At 41.7% G+C, this 17,201-nt stretch overlaps 1 protein-coding gene across 1 annotated transcript in view; it reads right to left on the bottom strand.

Annotated features, from left to right (window-relative positions):
* TARBP1 (TAR (HIV-1) RNA binding protein 1) overlaps nt 1-17,201 on the bottom strand; it is a 58,768-nt gene that overhangs the window by 29,345 nt on the left and 12,222 nt on the right. Inside the window, exons 6-14 of the mRNA XM_040967884.1 lie at nt 15,886-15,983; nt 12,578-12,713; nt 11,643-11,739; nt 10,090-10,179; nt 8,642-8,780; nt 5,905-6,001; nt 4,821-4,993; nt 2,383-2,480; nt 558-719 (exon numbers count right to left, since the gene is read on the bottom strand). Coding sequence (XP_040823818.1) covers nt 558-719; nt 2,383-2,480; nt 4,821-4,993; nt 5,905-6,001; nt 8,642-8,780; nt 10,090-10,179; nt 11,643-11,739; nt 12,578-12,713; nt 15,886-15,983 — 1,090 coding nt within the window. The remainder of the gene's footprint in view (nt 1-557; nt 720-2,382; nt 2,481-4,820; nt 4,994-5,904; nt 6,002-8,641; nt 8,781-10,089; nt 10,180-11,642; nt 11,740-12,577; nt 12,714-15,885; nt 15,984-17,201) is intronic.

Below are 17,201 nucleotides of genomic sequence, written 5' to 3'. Positions count from 1 at the left end.
TAACCCAGGTCTGAAGTCAATTTTTAAAGATTGATTTTGTTTATTCGAAAGTCAGTGAGACACAACAAGAGGGAAAGGACTTCCATCCACAGACTTTACTCCCCAACATGGCCATGATGGTAAGAGCAAGGTCAGCTAAAGTCAGGAGCCAGGAACTCTGAGACTACCACGAGAGTGGCAGGGGCGCAAATCCTTGGGCCTTCTGTTGCTGCTTTCCAGGCACATTAGCAAGGAGTTAGATCAGAAGCTGAGCGGCTGGAATTTGAACTGCCATCCCGATATGGAATCCTGGCACTGCAGGTAGCAGCTTAATTTGCCACTGGCCCCTGACAGTCTTAATCTTTTTTTTAATGGAATTTATTCAAGCATTACTATCTCAGGATAGCAAATGTGTTACTACAACATAATTCTCATCTATCTTCTCTTTAATGTGATATTAATACAAAGAGAATGAATTCAATGTAGCATAGAATTCTAAGGATATGAAATTCCCTTCCTCCCTCCCACCTTCCCTTGCTCCTTCTTCCCTTCAGAAACCCTGAAGCAGAACGCATTACCTGCCTCCCGTCCATCTCCTGAAGATGCTGAATGGATGCATTTTTCAAAGGAGAAATAATTCTCCAAAGGGGGCTACCCCCTTTCCACCCAACCTTGGAGTGGAGATCCAGAAGCTCAGTTAAAACCATCAGGTACAAACGGCAACGTTCTAGGTCCGGAACCTAAAGAAAACACCAAGACACTTAAGGGCAGAGGCAGGGTCCATGCTGCTCACAAAACTACAGAGTATAGACCTAAAGTGAATTCATTCATTTAAAAGTCCTAAAACCAGACCGGGATGGGAGAAAAAGCCACTCCCCCCAGGCAGTCTTCCAAAGATCCTCGAGAAGGTGTAATGGTTCTGCTTCTCTAAGTTCATGCTGTGACTTCGCAGCCAGTGCAAACATAGCACATTTCACACCAGAGTCATCTGCTTTCCCAGAGATGACAAAACCTTGCAAGGCAGAAGCTATGTTCTACTGAAATTAGGGCCCAGTGGCAGCACATAAATAACAGCAGTAACAGTGATCACACCTCCTTTACTGATAATAACCATGGACTGGGACTGGACGCACCAAGCCAGGCTAGACTCCAACACCATCTGGTGTTCTGGAGGGCCAGGGTAGATGAAGGATGGACTAGGCCAGGTCTCAACCCCTACTGAGCCATGTATGAGCTGTATGTGGGTTGGGGGTGGGCGTGGTGGGGGTTATTGTGGGTTGCTCCAACTAGGCTGCAGCTTCCACTGGTTTATGTAAGGGCCGAGTGTGTGATAGGCAGAACCAGGCTATACTGCAACACCCATTGGTTCCAGTGGAAGACAGTGCTGGAAACAGAATCTACCCAGCAATTGCAACCACCAGCTGATTGGGGAAATGGACTGTGCCAGGCCCTGTACTTGCTAGTACACACAAGCACGTGGTCTGGTAACACCTATGACTAAGTTTCTTTGGGGATCTCCCCAATTGAACTGCCGGATCAGAACCCTAACCATGAAAAGACAGAGGACAGAACAAGTCAATCAACCACCTCAGCCATATGTTGGCAGTAAAAAACTGGGCAAATGGAAACTCTAAGATAGTCTATGTCAATCAGTGGATTCTTCAACGACCTCATCGTGCTTGCTGGAGTGGCGAGATTCGCAGCAATTCATAACTGTTGAACTATCAAAACCACTTGAGCAAGACCATCAGAGCATGCCCCACATCAAGGACCTGGGGTGGGTGGGAAACTGGGTTGGGCTTCTCCCTTAAAATCCCCTTTACCTCAGATACATGAAAGAAACAATAGTCTTACCCACCTTCCTATAGCCCTTGAACACTTTTTTTACCTTAATTAACTACGTAATGATTGCCAAAACAATAATTAAAAAATGGAAAAAGTTAAAAAAACGGGGTCACCAAAGGGAGCTTTAACAAATGGCTCACACCACACACACACACACTTCATTCACACTGACTGTGTGAAGCAAGTCTCCAAACCTTGGGAAGTCTACATACAAAGGGTCTTAAGAAAGTTCATGGGAAATGTGTGATATGAAAAAACTATGCCTGGATTTTGAAAATGTTTGGCACCAAAATTAACTTCTCTTTTATCTTCATGTGCAAATGAGGAAAGGGAGGCTCAGAAGAGCCACGAAACTTGCCCAGAGCCATAGCTAGGAACACAGATGGGATGGGAACAAGGAGACTCCAAAATTCTTTTTTTCTCATCTTCCAAAGCTGCTTCTTGAGTAAATGAAGTTTCTTTATCAGTGGAGTGATTGTCAGTCAATTACTACTCAAATACTAATGGAAAGAATGAAAGTCTCAAAAAACAAAGCAAAATACCGCAACAGATACTTACGCTACTTAGTTCGTTCATTGTTAGTCTTCTGAGAATGAATTCAGAAATGCTCTCTGTAGCAGCCATGACTGAGTTCTGAAGAACAGTAAGCACCTCATCTGCAACTCAAATGTCAGACATGGGTCTCCGCTAGTAACGGTACAACTGTGTCAGGATGAAACACTTACTGGAAACGAATTCCAACAACACTAATTCATACCCCAGGGAAATCTCAATCTAGCACAATCATTTAGGAGTTCCAGTTCTGGGTGGATGGATCAGGGACACACTCCCTCTGTCACTGAACGCAGATGCAAACCTGCACAGAATGCATGGAATGGCAATTTGTTTTTTGTTGTTTTAAGATTTATTTATTTGTTTATTTATTTATTTTTGGCAAGGCAGATCTACAGACAGAAGGAGAGACAGAGAAAGATCTTCCATCTGTTGGTTCCTCTGATTCACTCCCCAAGTGGCCACAACAGCCAGAGTTGAACTGATGCAAAGCCAGGAGCCTGGAGCTTTTTCTGGGTCTCACACGTAGGCACAGGGTCCCAAGGTTTTGGGCTGTCCTCTACTGCTTTTCCAGGCCACAAGCAGGGAAATGGATGAGAAGTGGAACGGCCGGGACACAAACTGGCGCCAATATTGGATCCCAGAGGGTGAAAGGCGAGGATTTAGCCACTAGGCTATCGCGCTGGGCCCTGGGGTGGCAACTTGAAAGGGAAGAAGTTTCAGGCAGATTTAGAAAGAAGTAACAATGAAAGGTGGTTGGTGTGCTAATTCTGATTCCTCTGGCTTTCCTACCCATTGGAACCAGCTGTGCGAGCAATTGAAAAAGTGGGCAAGAGTTTGAACCCAGACTAGATGCCCAAGGAAGCAGACAGGCAGCGGGCCTGGGGATTTGAGAGAAGCGGTTATACGGGAAAGCAGCCTGAGAAGGCTGTTTCTGAGAGCAAGGGTTTATCCCCCTCTGCCCACAAGCTGTACACACATGGATCTGCTGATAGTCAGCACACCAACTTTTAGAACGGAACCAGCAGAGCTTCCACCACCCAGGTCTCAGGACGACCCTGCACACGACACAGGTGCCTTAGGTCCCAGCAGCACCGTGAAGGACTTGAAACAAAGTAGACAGCGGAACCAAGGTCCACAGAGGCTGTTAGAACCTACACAACTGAGAGAAAAATGAGAAAACGAGCAGAGCCTTGGGGACCTGTGGAATCATAATGAAGATCTAACATGCTATCAGAATTTCCAGACAGGACAACTTTTATCTGAAATAAGAATATAAAAAACCAATCTGAATTTAAAAATGGCTGAAAATGTTCCAAATCATGTAAAGATTTCAGTAAGTCCTGGGAATCTCAAAAAAGATATGTTCAAAGCAACTCACTCCCAGACACAGTACATCAAACTGCTAATCCCAGAGATGAAGAAATGGTGCTGAAACCAGAGAATAACAACACATTACCACAGGGAAGAACGATATGAATGAGTGCAGTGTTTTCGTGAGACACCATGGAAGCCAGAGGCAAGCAGGAAAGAATCTGAAAGTTGTTGAACGATAAAGATTTCTCAATTCAGAATTCTATTTCCAGCAAAAATATCCTTTACAAATAGAAGTGAAACATACTCCTAGAAGAAGGAAAACTTAAGAAAATTCATTCCCAGTAAGAATGATCAAAAAAAAAAAAAAACTAGCAAACTTTCAAACAAAAGGATACGCTATGGAGAAACAGAATATCAGGAATGGAAGAGCAGAAAATATCTATAAACATTTAGGTAGAGGGGCCAGTGTCTAATCTCCTACCTCCAAGTGCTGGCATCCTATGTGGATACTGGTTCATCTCCCAGCTGCTCCACGCCCCTTCCAGCTCCCTGCTTATGGACTGGAGAAGCAGTAGAGGATGACCCAAAGTCTAACGTTCCTGCACCCATTTGGAGACCTGAAGGAAGCTCCTGGATCCTGCCTTCAGACTGGTTCAGCTCTAACCACTGTGGTCGTTTGGGGAGTAAACCAGCAGATATAAGACCTCTCTGTCGTTTCATCTCTGTGTAACTCTATCATTTTTATTTAAAAATATAACAAATATTTTAAATAACTATGAAATCACTGCCATTCTTATGCTTTAGCTTACTTCCTAGCAGAGCGTCAACTGGAAATGAATCCTGCCACAACAAATAGGTAATCATTTTCAATGGCCTGGAAGCCCATGGGCAATGTTACCATTTCAAAAGCAAATGAAATCACATTCTACAATCAACAGCAATAAAGCAGGTCAGCCACAAAAATGTCAGCTCCTGGGAGTCTAGGCATTGCTCCCTTACTTTAACCCTGGATCCACCACCAGGAGACACTGTTGAAGTTTTCTATTTTAAAAGGTCAGGAACTTCCTCTCTTTCTAAATTCCATTAATGTACCACGCACAGACACAACAGAAGCTACCCATCCTCACCATGGTGGGCACCAGAACCTTTCAACACGCATGTTTGCAATAGCTTCCACAGCAACTGGAGGCATCGGTCTGTTTTCGGCAAGGGCATGTAAGCATTTGTTCCCAACTTCATGAGGGCATCCACCAGAGGAGCTAAGAAGAGCCTCAATCCATTCTGTGTCCTCTGCTTTTCACTAGACATTGAAAGATATGCCCAAGTCAATCACCTCAAAGGCACAAAGAAATTCCTTTCCATCTACCATTCATGGAATGGGTTGGCTAAAGGAGTCAGACAGTCTCTCTTAGGAATGGCCACAACACAGATGTCTTCTCGCCAGTGCAGTGATCCCCTGGAGCAGAAGGCTGGGAAGAACCACATCCCAACTCCAGGCAGTGGCAGGAAGAAAAGCTTCTACTCAATTTATGTACACATAATAAATCACTGAGATTCTGTTTCCAAAAACACCAAGAAACAAACCTCAAAATGAAATACAAGAATAGTCAAATAAATAAGTCGTATTGTAAAAATACAGAAAAATCAAATGAAAAATCTGTTTGAATTATTTTAGGGTAAAAATCTGGTCTAGAAAAGATTCCTTGTGATTAAAATTTATTGTAGGTCATGCAAATGTGCTATTTTTCCCAATGAAGCTGCTTATTACAAAATTATAATCAGGTGAGAACTGGTCGGGCTTATATTCTCAAAGCATAAATAAGATTGTTGTATCTTTATTATTTTTTAAAATCAAGACATTTACAAAGGGATCAAATCCAGAAAATTTCTAAACTTAGCGTTATGCTGGGATCTCATAATCCCATCTTCTATTACCCTGAAACAAACCAATGATTACTGCACATTTATTTTGAAACCTTCTCTTGTTTAGCATTAAATGCTTAGATTTAACTTTCCATTTTCAAACCCAGAAAAATAAACCATGTTTTACACATCCATTTTACACATTTCTTAAGAATACTGACAATGTTCTAGGACTCTCCTTTAACACCCTGTGATCTACTCCCAATCAATAAAAAACAACCTGAATTTCCCAAGCTCTACGAGTCTTATATGAACATTAGCTTTCTTTCCAGTTGTAGAAATGATTACCTGTATTGAGTCTTCATTCCTTCTACATCTACAGCCAGCAAGACCATCGTAGCTGTGAGCCTGGCCTCAAACCAATCAGGCAGAAAACAGTTTTCTCCTGTTTAAACAACAACAGTTAAGGCCTGCAAAGCATTAAGAACATCTTTCACAGATGATGCTTCAAAACCAAAGCAGCTGGTAATTACACAGCATCAGTAGCAGAGATTTAGAGGAATGCAGCTGAGAAGAGATGCATGGCTCCTTATTTAAATACATTTAAATACAAACAATAAATCCCTGTGTGCCTGGGACCAGCCCTGCCATGCACTAACCTGGTGGCTGTGGACACAATGGTTCCTGGCATCATGGAATTTACAGCACAGAAGAAGGGCATAATCACAGAGTAATCAAATATAAAATTGTAACTGTTATAAAGACTGTAAAAGAGGGGTGCATGAGCAGTGTATCCTGGGTCAGCACAGCCATGATGACTCATGTCCTTTCCTCTTGTGTCTGCTGCCTGTCTATGGTCTTTGTCCCACCGCCCCGAGTCCCCATGCTGGCCTCAGCCCAACCTCTCAACATTGTCTTGTATTCTGCAGGGGCCTGGCTAAGGCTAGGGGCTCTGCAGCTGACTGTGGTGCTGGTGCAGGTGCTGCCAGTATAGTGACATGCCCCCTTTGACACTGAAGGGACTCGGAGACCAGGTCCTTTCCAGGTTGAAACTCTATAAGATCAGTCCAGAAAAGCTCTTGGTAAACTCCCATTTTATGAAAGACCTGCACTTAGACAGTTTGGACCAAGTAGAGACTACCATGGCCATGGAGATGAGTCTGGGTTTGAGATTCCTGATAAATATGCAGAAAAGTTAATGTGTCAACAAGAAATTGTACATTACATTGCAGATAAGAAGGATGCTTATGAATAAAATTAGCAGGTACCTTTCTTACCAAGGGAGGACCCTGGAAGAGTCTGACAGGGGTCTAAAACTGAGAAGACATTCTGGCAACTTGCTGGCTTTGACACAGTGATTCTACTGGACCTGCATTTGGTTTAAGTGTTTTGCACTTTGAAAATAAATCTATAAAGCTACCAAAAATAAAAAACGTGGGGGTAGGTACATGGTGCCACTGGAGTATATGAGATGCACCCTCATCCAGGTAGTAAGAAAAAGTTTCTCTCAAGTTGGAGTCTGTGTTGTGGTAAAGTGGGTAAAACCTGCAGTGTCAGCAATCCAACTGGGTGCCAGCTCGAGTCCTGGCTGTTGCACTTCCAATCTAGCACTCTGCTAATGTGCCTGGGACAGCAGTGGAGAACGGTTCGAGGACTTGGGCCCCTGCACATGGGAGACCAGGAGAAACTGTGGGTTCCTGGCTTCAGACCAGTCCAGCTCTGGCCACTGTGGCCGTTTGAGGAAGTGAGCCAGTGGATGGAAGCTCTCTGTCTCTCTGTAACTCCAACTTTCAAGCAACAAATAAATAAATCTTAAAAAAAAAAAAAAAGCAAACAAGCAAAACAAGAAAAGGCAGTTGTAGTGAGCGTGAAGGCTGACAAAGAAAGGAGATCAATGTAAGCGACACAAGCACTTTCCAAACAGGAGCAGTGTGTCCCGGGTCCTCCGGGAGGTGAGAGCCTGCCGTGCTCCACGAAACAGAAGGATGCCCGTGTGCACGGAAACACAGTGACACTCGGGCGGGGGGGAGGGACCAGCAGACCTTGTCGTTCTGGAGAAGGAGGACATGCTTGTGTCTCTGTCCCAGCCACAGGGGGGAACTTCTGAAGGCTCATGTGAGTGTACTCCAATGGGAGGGTAAGTTCCAAAGACTAAGATACACATTTAGACAGGTGTCTCCAGGTGTTATGTACAAAAGAGACTCAGGGGAAGCCAGAGCAGTGCAAGGGAGCAAGAGAAGAGGCAGCTCCATGAAAGGAGTTCCCTAACATGCAAGCAGAAAGGGGCGCCATCCCCCTCCCAGGCCTGCGTACTCTAATGTAGTCACTTCTTTAGGTCCTGTGAATGTCTCCCGAATAACAGCACATAAAATTTACTAGACCATGGAGATAATAAAACAGAGAAATGTTCCAAGAAGGGAAATTCATGCATTTTGGAAAGATAATTACCATTTAAGATCTATTCCATGATAAAATTAGAGAAATCGGTAGATGAAAATGACTTAAGACAAAGCTACAGAACTTAAGACACATTAAACTCAAATTCACACTAAATGCAATTTTCCCAAATTATCACTAATGACTTTAATGAAAAGGAAGCATTAAAACTGTAAGAAAAAAGACTCCTAATTAATGCATATGCTAAGATTCTTCCCTCCTGCAATCTTACACATTTCCCCAAAGAAGGGATCTTCGCAAAGCATCTAGAGAAAATATTGACAAAACCATCCTTCCAAAGGCAATTTTCCTCTAAAATTGCTTCCCATAATTAGTTCACACTAAATAGTCCCACTTGACAGTCTCCAAAAACACGTCTGCAGTATTTTGCTTCTATAATATTCTGCTCACAAGGATGCAATAATTGTAGAATACATCAAGAAATCGGAGTCCAGCTCCTACCATGGCAACTTAACAGCTTCTTAAAAAGTAGTTATTTTCATATTCTATTATTCACATCATTTAAATGAAATATAAATTTGACAGTTAAGGAAACACATTTCATTAAGTCTGCCGATCAATCTGAAAAAAAGAGTTAAAACTTCTTTGGAAATATTTTAATTATGACAGAAAACAACTTCAGACTTACCATCCCAAGCAGGTGACTTAATGTACTCTTGAACCAGGTTCTTCACATAAGCATTTAGGGAAGTCTCATGAAGCCCAGTGGAGCTACACACTGCAGACGGCCTAAAATGGCTTTCATTAACGCGCAACCAGTCACAGAGCTGCAAAAGACATCACGTTCTGTTAAAACCCTAACTGAAAAGAGGGTCCCTCATTTCTCCCAAGCCAATCTTTTCTCTTCCATAAAATATCAAATTATTCAACATAACCAAATAGGAAAACATTTCTTGTCATGACTAAGCCCAACACAGTAAAAGCGTATGTGTACGTATATGTACACACACGTACACACCCCGGTGTGTTTTCTCATCTCCTTCCAAGAATTTATAAACTTCATTAACAGGCAAGTTGATAAGGTACCCAATATAAAATGTACATTTTGATAAGCTGTTCTAAAAAACATCCCTGTGAGAAATCACATTACGTAAAATAACTTACAGCCTTATATAAAAACTCCTTCCAGCTTTCCAAGAAGTAAAAATGTTTTTTTTAAAGATTTATTTATTTTTATTGGTAGGTCAGATTGACAGGAAAAAACATGGTGGCATAGCACTATTAGCTGTCACCTGCAAGAACGACACCCCACATGAATCCCAGCTACTTTACTTCTGATCCAGCTCCCTGCTAATGCACCTGGGAAAGCAATAGAAAACGGCCCTGCCTCCCAAGTGGGAGACCCAAATGAAGCTCCTATCTCCTGGTGTCAGCCTGGCCCAGCCACGGGCATTATAGTCATGTGAGAAATGAATGAATGGGTAGAAGATCTCTCTTTTCTATCCTCTGCCACTGCCTTTCAAATAAAATAAATAAGACTTTGGAAATAAATAAATAAACATTTGGGTTCAAGGCAGTAGACACATCTTCTAGAAGACTGTCACTATGGTTCTCTTGCTGTATTCCCAAAACTCTCCCCCTCCCCTCTTCTAACTATTTTGTATTAAAATCCTCTCAGATCTTATTGTTGTATCTATAAATATTTTAGAATGCAGTCCCAACAGACAGGGATTTTTCTAAAGAAGAGGGGAGAGGACAGAGGTGCAAACAGCCATGATTATGCTGGGGAGACTAGGAGAAGAATTTGTAAGAGTCTATATCCTCTGCTCTTTAAGAATTCTTAAATTTTTCATAAGGAAAAAAACTAAAGGGGAAAAAAAGACAACTATTAACAAAATTAAAAACTCAAATGAAAAGATGCTAAAACTCATTATCACAATAGCAACACACAAGAATGTTGAGCTATCCTTTTTCATGTTCCACACTGGTCAATATCCAAGGGCCACAAAGGCCCCATCACGCCCTGCAGGAACTCATGCCGCCTTGGGGGCTGCACATGACCCTGGTGATGCCCAGGGCCTAACCCCTGGGCCTGGGTACATAGCAGAGACTGTATTCAGGGACCTTCCATCTCACCTCAGTCCACAGGGAAGTTCCTCGACACAAGGACTCCTCTTGTCTTAGCGATGCAATAAAAGTCGAGACATCAGCAAGTGACACCTTCTCCTGGATGGGGCAAGAGAATTTAGAAAAATTACTCATTTCAACAACCCCCGTTCTAGCTAAAATACAATACCATTAATTCTAACAAAGAGCGGCATTTTTAAAAAATATCTTCCTTGTATCTGAAAATAAGATTTCAGTTACAATCTTCTATTAATAAAGTGAAAGGTCATCTTTTAAACATTTTTTCTTTTAAAATTTTCTCTAATCTTAACAGATAAGACAGCCATAATCTTTAAAAGAAAAAAAAAACGGAAAAAAAGACATTCTATAAAAAGGAATTGTTTTCTATCAAAGAGATTTTATTCAAATCCCTAAGGTGACTCCCTAACTAAAAATATCATTTAGGTCTCTTTCCTCATGGCTGTACAGCTTGAACTAGGACACTTTGCTCCACAAGGGGTCAACAAGACTCCTAACTTTGGAAATAAAATTTTGCTGGAACATAGGTTTGCCAAGCTTTTTCTTTTTCTTTTAAAACATTTATTTATTTATTGGGAAGTCAGATATACAGAGAGGAGGAGAGACAGAGAGGAAGATCTTCTGTCCGACGATTCACTTCCCAAGTGAGCACAACAGCTGATGCTATGCCAATCCGAAGCCAGGATCCAGGAACTTTTTCCAGGTATCCCACATGGGTGCAGGGTCCCAAGGGTTTGGGCTGTCCTCCACTGCTTTCCCAGGCCACAAGCAGGGAGCTGGAAGGGAAGTGGAGCTGCTGGGATTAGAACCAGCACCCATATGGGATCCCGGCACGTTCAAGGCAAGGACTTTAGCCGCAAGGCCACTCCACCAGGATCCGTGCCAAGCTTTTTCATCTGCAGACTAGGCCAGCCCTGGCCATTGCAGCCATTTGAGGAGTGAGCCAGCAGACAGAAGATCTCTGTCTCTCCTCTCTCTACAAATCTGTCTTTTACATAAAAAATAAACAAGTCTTTCAAAAAAATCTGTTCTAGACAATAATACTTAGCGGGGTGCTCAGAAAGCAGAGTGAACACCACGTACATTCCTCAGACACCAATATACTGGTTGAGATGTACAAAGATCTGCAGGAAAGAGGCCCAGGTTGCCCACCTACCATCCCAGCAAGTCACTTAGCATGGGCAGGTGCCCCTGGCAACCAGTTCAAACCATGCCTGCTAGTGCAAAATGCTGTTCTGACCAAGGTCGTTTACTCAATATCCAGGGCTATCACTGGGACCTGATCCTGGAAGGCGCCTCCTGCCTCACACATAGGGAAACTCCAGATTCCCAGGAGAGCAGGTGTGGCACAGATACCACTGCACACTCTGACCACAGCTAGTCACTTACTGGTTGGGATGGTGCATACCCTCGCCAAACCCAAATTTCCGGATGCCAGCCAACATGAGCAGGCATGTTTGATCAGTTATCACAGGCCAGATCAAGTCTATATACCCACTCCCTGAAACAGATTTGTAAATGGAAGCATCAAGAGATGAACTTACCACATCCACCAAATTCATAGCTGTTTGAAGCAGATAGCATTGGGCTGCCCCTCTCAGGAGAATCTGATGTGTGATCATGGTACACTGAATAACATCCCTGGCATCAAAACACAACAGTTACAATGCCATCATCCCAAAGATGTTTCTTATCATTAGTTATCAGTTGATTTGCTACAACATATACAATTTTTAATGCTCAAAGCCTCCACTGGTAGGATTTCAAAGCTATTATTTTCCATTATAATGTCTAGTAAAGCTCCATTTTAATAATGAAGAAAAAAAACTCTAAGAATAAGACTGTAGGGGTGGGTGATATGGCACAGCAGCTGAAGGCACTTCCTGGAGTCTGCATCTCTCATTACACTGCCTAGCGCAAGTCCTGGCCACTCCCAACTTCCTACCCAACCTCCTGCTAATGAGCCTGGGTGGCAGCAGCTGACGGCCCAACTGCTTGCATTCTTGCCACTCACTGGGAGACCCAGGTGAATGCCTGGCTCTTGGTTTCAGCCTAGCCTGAGCCCAGCTGTTGCAGGCCTTTGGGGAGTAAAGCAGCGGATCACTGTCTCTGTCACTCCACCTTCAAATAAATGCACACAGCTTTTTAAAAAAGACTATAAAGATATTTTAAAAGACTTTAAGCACTTATAAAAATAATTTGAAATTAGTATTATCATTTGATATTTTATCTGTAACTTTAGTTGTTGATACTTACTGGCCTTATTTAAAGTGGCAAAAATCTAACAGCACATGTCATTGACCATATTTAACTTCATAAAGTAAGCTCAACTGTTTAAATAAAAATTTTTAATTTATTTTTCTTGTATAAAATTAGGAGCTCCATGATCCCAATGCCAACATTAACTAAAGATATTCACTGTCGATGAAAGATACACTAACTGAAAACCACAAAAAGTAACCATGTGAGCATAAATTACCTGAGAGCGAGCAGCCCTTCTATACCCAGGGCCTTACATCGTGGGATGCTTGCCAAAGCCTTAGAGAGAAACAAAATGGGAATAGCACACCAATGTCTACTGTTCATCCTCTGAATAAACTGTAACAGGAACCCATCTGAAAGAAAAGGTTCAAAATGTCCTTGTTGCCAAGAAGAACATGGAAAGATACTCAGCATCATCGTCATCAGAGAAACAATGCCATGTCACACCTACTGGATGCCACTAATCAAGAGCACAGACACCCACGAGCATTAGAAAGCAGGGGGAGTGGGCTGGGCATGACAACCTAGTGGCAAAATCCTCATCTTACAACCACTGGGATCCCATACCGATGCCAGTTCATTTCCTGGCTGCTCCACTTCCCACCCAGCTCCCTGTTTATGGCTTGGGAAAGCAATCAAGGATGCCCCAAAGCCTTGGGACCCTGCACCTGCATGGGGGACTCGCAGGAAACTCCTGGCTCCTGCTTCAGATTGACTAAGTTCAGCTCCGGCCATTGTGGCCACTTGGGGAGTGAACTAGTGGATGGAAGATTTTTCTGTCTTTCTCTCTGCAAATCTGTCTTTCCAATAAGAATAAATCTTAAAAAAAAAAAAAAGCAAGCAGAGAGAGAACCAGGAACCATCCTCACACACTGCCAATAGGTATATAAATTGGTATAGTTGCCACAGAAACAGCATGGTGCTTCCTAAAAAAAATAACACAGAATTGACACCCTACCCAACAACACCACTTTAAATATAAACATATTCATTATTGCTGGCAATAGTGGGAACACCCAAGACCCACCAACTACTAAGTGGACAAATATATATATGTGGAATATCTGTTCAGTAGAATGTTATGTAGCCACAAAAAGGAGTGAGACACCAATACAAGCTACAACAGCATTCAGGAGCCCTGAAAACACTACACTAAGAGAGCCAACGGGAGATGCCGCACACTGGTGTCACAATGTGCAGAATGTTCAATTAATGTGTAGAAATGAAATGGCTGCCAGGAACTCGGGAGGGAAGAAAGGGTAAGTGACTGCTAACTGGGTGCAGGTTTCCTTTGTGGGGTGACAAAAACATTTAGGAATTAAAGGGTAGTGATATTTATACAACTTGTTGAATCTACTAGACACCATTAACCCAAATACTTCAAAAACAGCAAGTCTGACAGTATGTAAACTATACTTCAATAAAACTACTGGAAGAACCTCAGTGATAATTCATGTGATTCCATGTTCATTCATAAATAGTAAGGTAAGTATTCTACTGTCTATTGTAGACTCTGCCCACCATGCGGATAAAAGCCATTCTCCTATCTGAAAGGTCGAAGAAAAACTGCCTAGGGAGCACTGATCGTTAAATGGCACAGAGTATGTGTAACCAGAACGTGTTTTCCACAGGCCATTTCTTGACTATCCTGGATCTAACCATGACTTCTCTCCTGAGCTATGAAGAACCATGCTGTATTCCCATTATCTTTTTTGCTATCCTGTGATTTTTAAGGACCCTGGGTCATGCAGTCAATGGAAATGACTGGCTGTTTCCACAGACCATTGCTGTAGAATGACTTTATGAAATCTTTAGGACCCAACACGATGGCTCAATGGCTAAATCCTTGCCTTGCAAGCATTGGGATCCCATACAGACACCAGTTCATGTCCTGGCTGCTCCACTTCCCATCCAGCTCCCTGCTTGTGGCCTGAGAAAGCAGTCCAGGACAGCCTAAAGCCTTGGGACTCTGCAACCATGTGGGAGACTCAGAGGAGTCTCTTGGCTCCTGGCATTGAATCGGCTCAGCTCCAGCCACTGCAGCCACTTGGGAAATGAACCAGCAGACAGAAGGTCTTTCGTTCTGTCTCTTCTTTCTGTAAAACCGCCTTTCCAATATAAATAAATAAATGAAATCCTCAGAAACTTCTAACGGTGTTATGTATATTTTTAGATCTTGCAAAATACCTAACACAAAACTGTGTGTATATATATATATATATAAAATCACACATATATATGATATTCACTGGATACCAATGACTGCTAAATTACTAAGAACCACAAACCACAAACAAATATTTTAATCACCATCTCTGCTGATAATTAAACTAAGTAAATCCCACTTTTTGCCTAACACTTCAATTCACACTCATATCACATATCCCCAAGCAGCCAAGCTGTGCCACCTTTAAGCCACACACACAAATCTTACAGGTGCTTCATGACTTCAGTTGTGTGTGCTGTTGACATGGGAAGTACCAACATGGGCCACAAATTACCCTCTCATTGCTGGAGCCCAGTGATTTAAACTTCTAAATCCTAGCAAACTAAAAACATGCTGCTAGATCTTCTCTATTACGTATTTATTAAAACAAATTACTCAAATTAATTTTCTATAAATTTAAAATGTTGACATTCAGACCATATTTCTTATTTTTTTCCTGGCTTTAGAATTGATTACCAAGGGTCATCGTGTCTCTCTCTTTATATCTATTTCATTCCCAGGACCATGCAGTTAAGTCCCCAAGGCAGGAGTGAAACAAGGACCCAGAAAGCACAGTAAATCTTACTGCTGCTCAGCAGGAAAAAATCCCCCTGCTTCCGGGCTTCACCAACCGACCTCACTGGGAAGACAAGAAATCCCCAACTAACACAAGTGAGGCATTTCTACTACACAGTCTTACAAAAACAAGTGTATTTTCTTGCACTTCCAAAATTAGTATCTATGAGGGGATGACCTGCCACCACTGATGGTCCCAAACCAGACCTCTCTATTATACTAATTCTTAACAACTGAACAACAGGCAATTAGAAAATGGCTTACACCTTTCAGTGCACCTTCTAGCATGACCTCCATGCTACTTAATGTCAATCCTGGTAATGTGACCAATGAGGGCACCTCAAAAAGGTCACAGAAAATGGAATTAAAAGATAAGTTATTTGTGGTGCAGAAAAAAAGAAACACAGGCCATCAAAGGGGATTCAGAAAAGTCCTGGAAAATCAATATTATAAAAAATTATGCATGGATTTCTAAAAGTTAGTGCTCTAAAACAAACAGTTCTTTTAATTACATTTTTCCATGAACTTTTGAAGTACTGTTGCACACTGGCAAAAGCACATATTCATAATGGACATTTGCATAATTCTGATGAAATGTGCATAATCCTGGCAAAAGGAAATTATCTTAATTGTAACAGTCATATGATGGTACCTATTATCAATATGCTAAGAGTAAAAATTAAAGAAAAAAAAGCTAATACATTAAAGCAAACAAACAAAAAAACCTCTCCAGTGCCACATACTCTTTATTTCTTCTGGAAGAAGAGAAATATAATTGACTAAAAACTTCTGTAATTTCAGTCCTAATGGAGAACCACTTCCTATCAGTTGGCCTGGGGACCTATAGACAAAAAGGGAAAAAAAACAAATATTGAAAAAAAAAAACTATAAATAAGTACCTTGAAACAAGAAAAAATGGACGACAGCCCAAAAGCCTTTCAATAAGTCAATCTTTTTTTTTTTCTAAACCTGCATTTTATTTTTTAGTAAAATCCTGAGAATCTTTCAGGTAATACAAATATCAGAATCTTGTAGGAAAAGAAGTTAGTAACTCCCTATCTAAAACAGGCATATATGCTATTTACAACATTTCCCTTATGATTGCACATGCACAAACATTGCTAAGTAATTTTAAAAGTAGCTTAAAATAATTTTAAATTATATTTAACTGTACCCAACACATAATCAAGTAGCTTTAAATCTTGAAGTATAAACTAAAATAGCATTCACAGAAAAGACCTATGTGGTTAATGAAGTACTTTTTCAAGAGCGCTAACATCCACTAACATCACATTGTTTCTACTAGAACCTTCATTCAGGAACACTATCCACTGAACTTATCAGAGTGCTAGAAAACTGAAGGAAATATGTATATCACCTATTTTAGAAATACAAGATGTTCCCATTGATTTTACTACTCTCCAGCTGCTTAACTACTTAAGAAAATTACTCAACAGTCATGAGTTATTGAAAACTAAACACAATTGGCCAAGCTAGCATTGCTGTGCTCCTTTGATTTATTAAGAAAAACTAAGCACTAATATAGCATAGCATAGATTAATCAAAAACTATTGAAGAAATTAGTGTGTTAGGAGGGAGAGTTGATTATATACAAAACAAAGACATGGCTATAAGTGTAGTTAAGCAATGTTAGAAAGACAAAGCTAAAAAACAGGTTACTTTGAGGTCAGCAAAATTGCAAGGCCAGCTGCTCTACTTCCAATCCAGCTCTGGCCAATGTGCCTAGGTAAGTGGCATACAGTGGTCCAAAGTACTAAGGAGACTGGGATGGAGTGCCTGGTTCCTGGCTTTGGCCGGGCTTAGCCCAGGCTACTCCCAGGCCAGCCAGGGAGTAAACCAGACAATGGAAGGTGGATCTCAGTGTCTGTCAAATCTCAGTTTGCCTTTCAAATCAATCAATCAATCAATTGATTTGTAAAACATGAAAAACAGGGGGACCCAGCGCAGTTGCCCAGTGGCACAGTGGCTGAATCCTCTCCTTGCACATGCCAGGATCCCATAGAGGAGCTGGTTAATGTCATGGCTGCTCCACTTCCCA

Source organism: Ochotona curzoniae, unplaced genomic scaffold, assembly GCF_017591425.1.
Source record: "Ochotona curzoniae isolate NIBS_2020 unplaced genomic scaffold, NIBS_Ocur_1.0 scaffold_4683, whole genome shotgun sequence".
Taxonomy (NCBI): domain Eukaryota; kingdom Metazoa; phylum Chordata; class Mammalia; order Lagomorpha; family Ochotonidae; genus Ochotona; species Ochotona curzoniae.
This window is presented reverse-complemented; position numbering and strand designations above follow the sequence as displayed.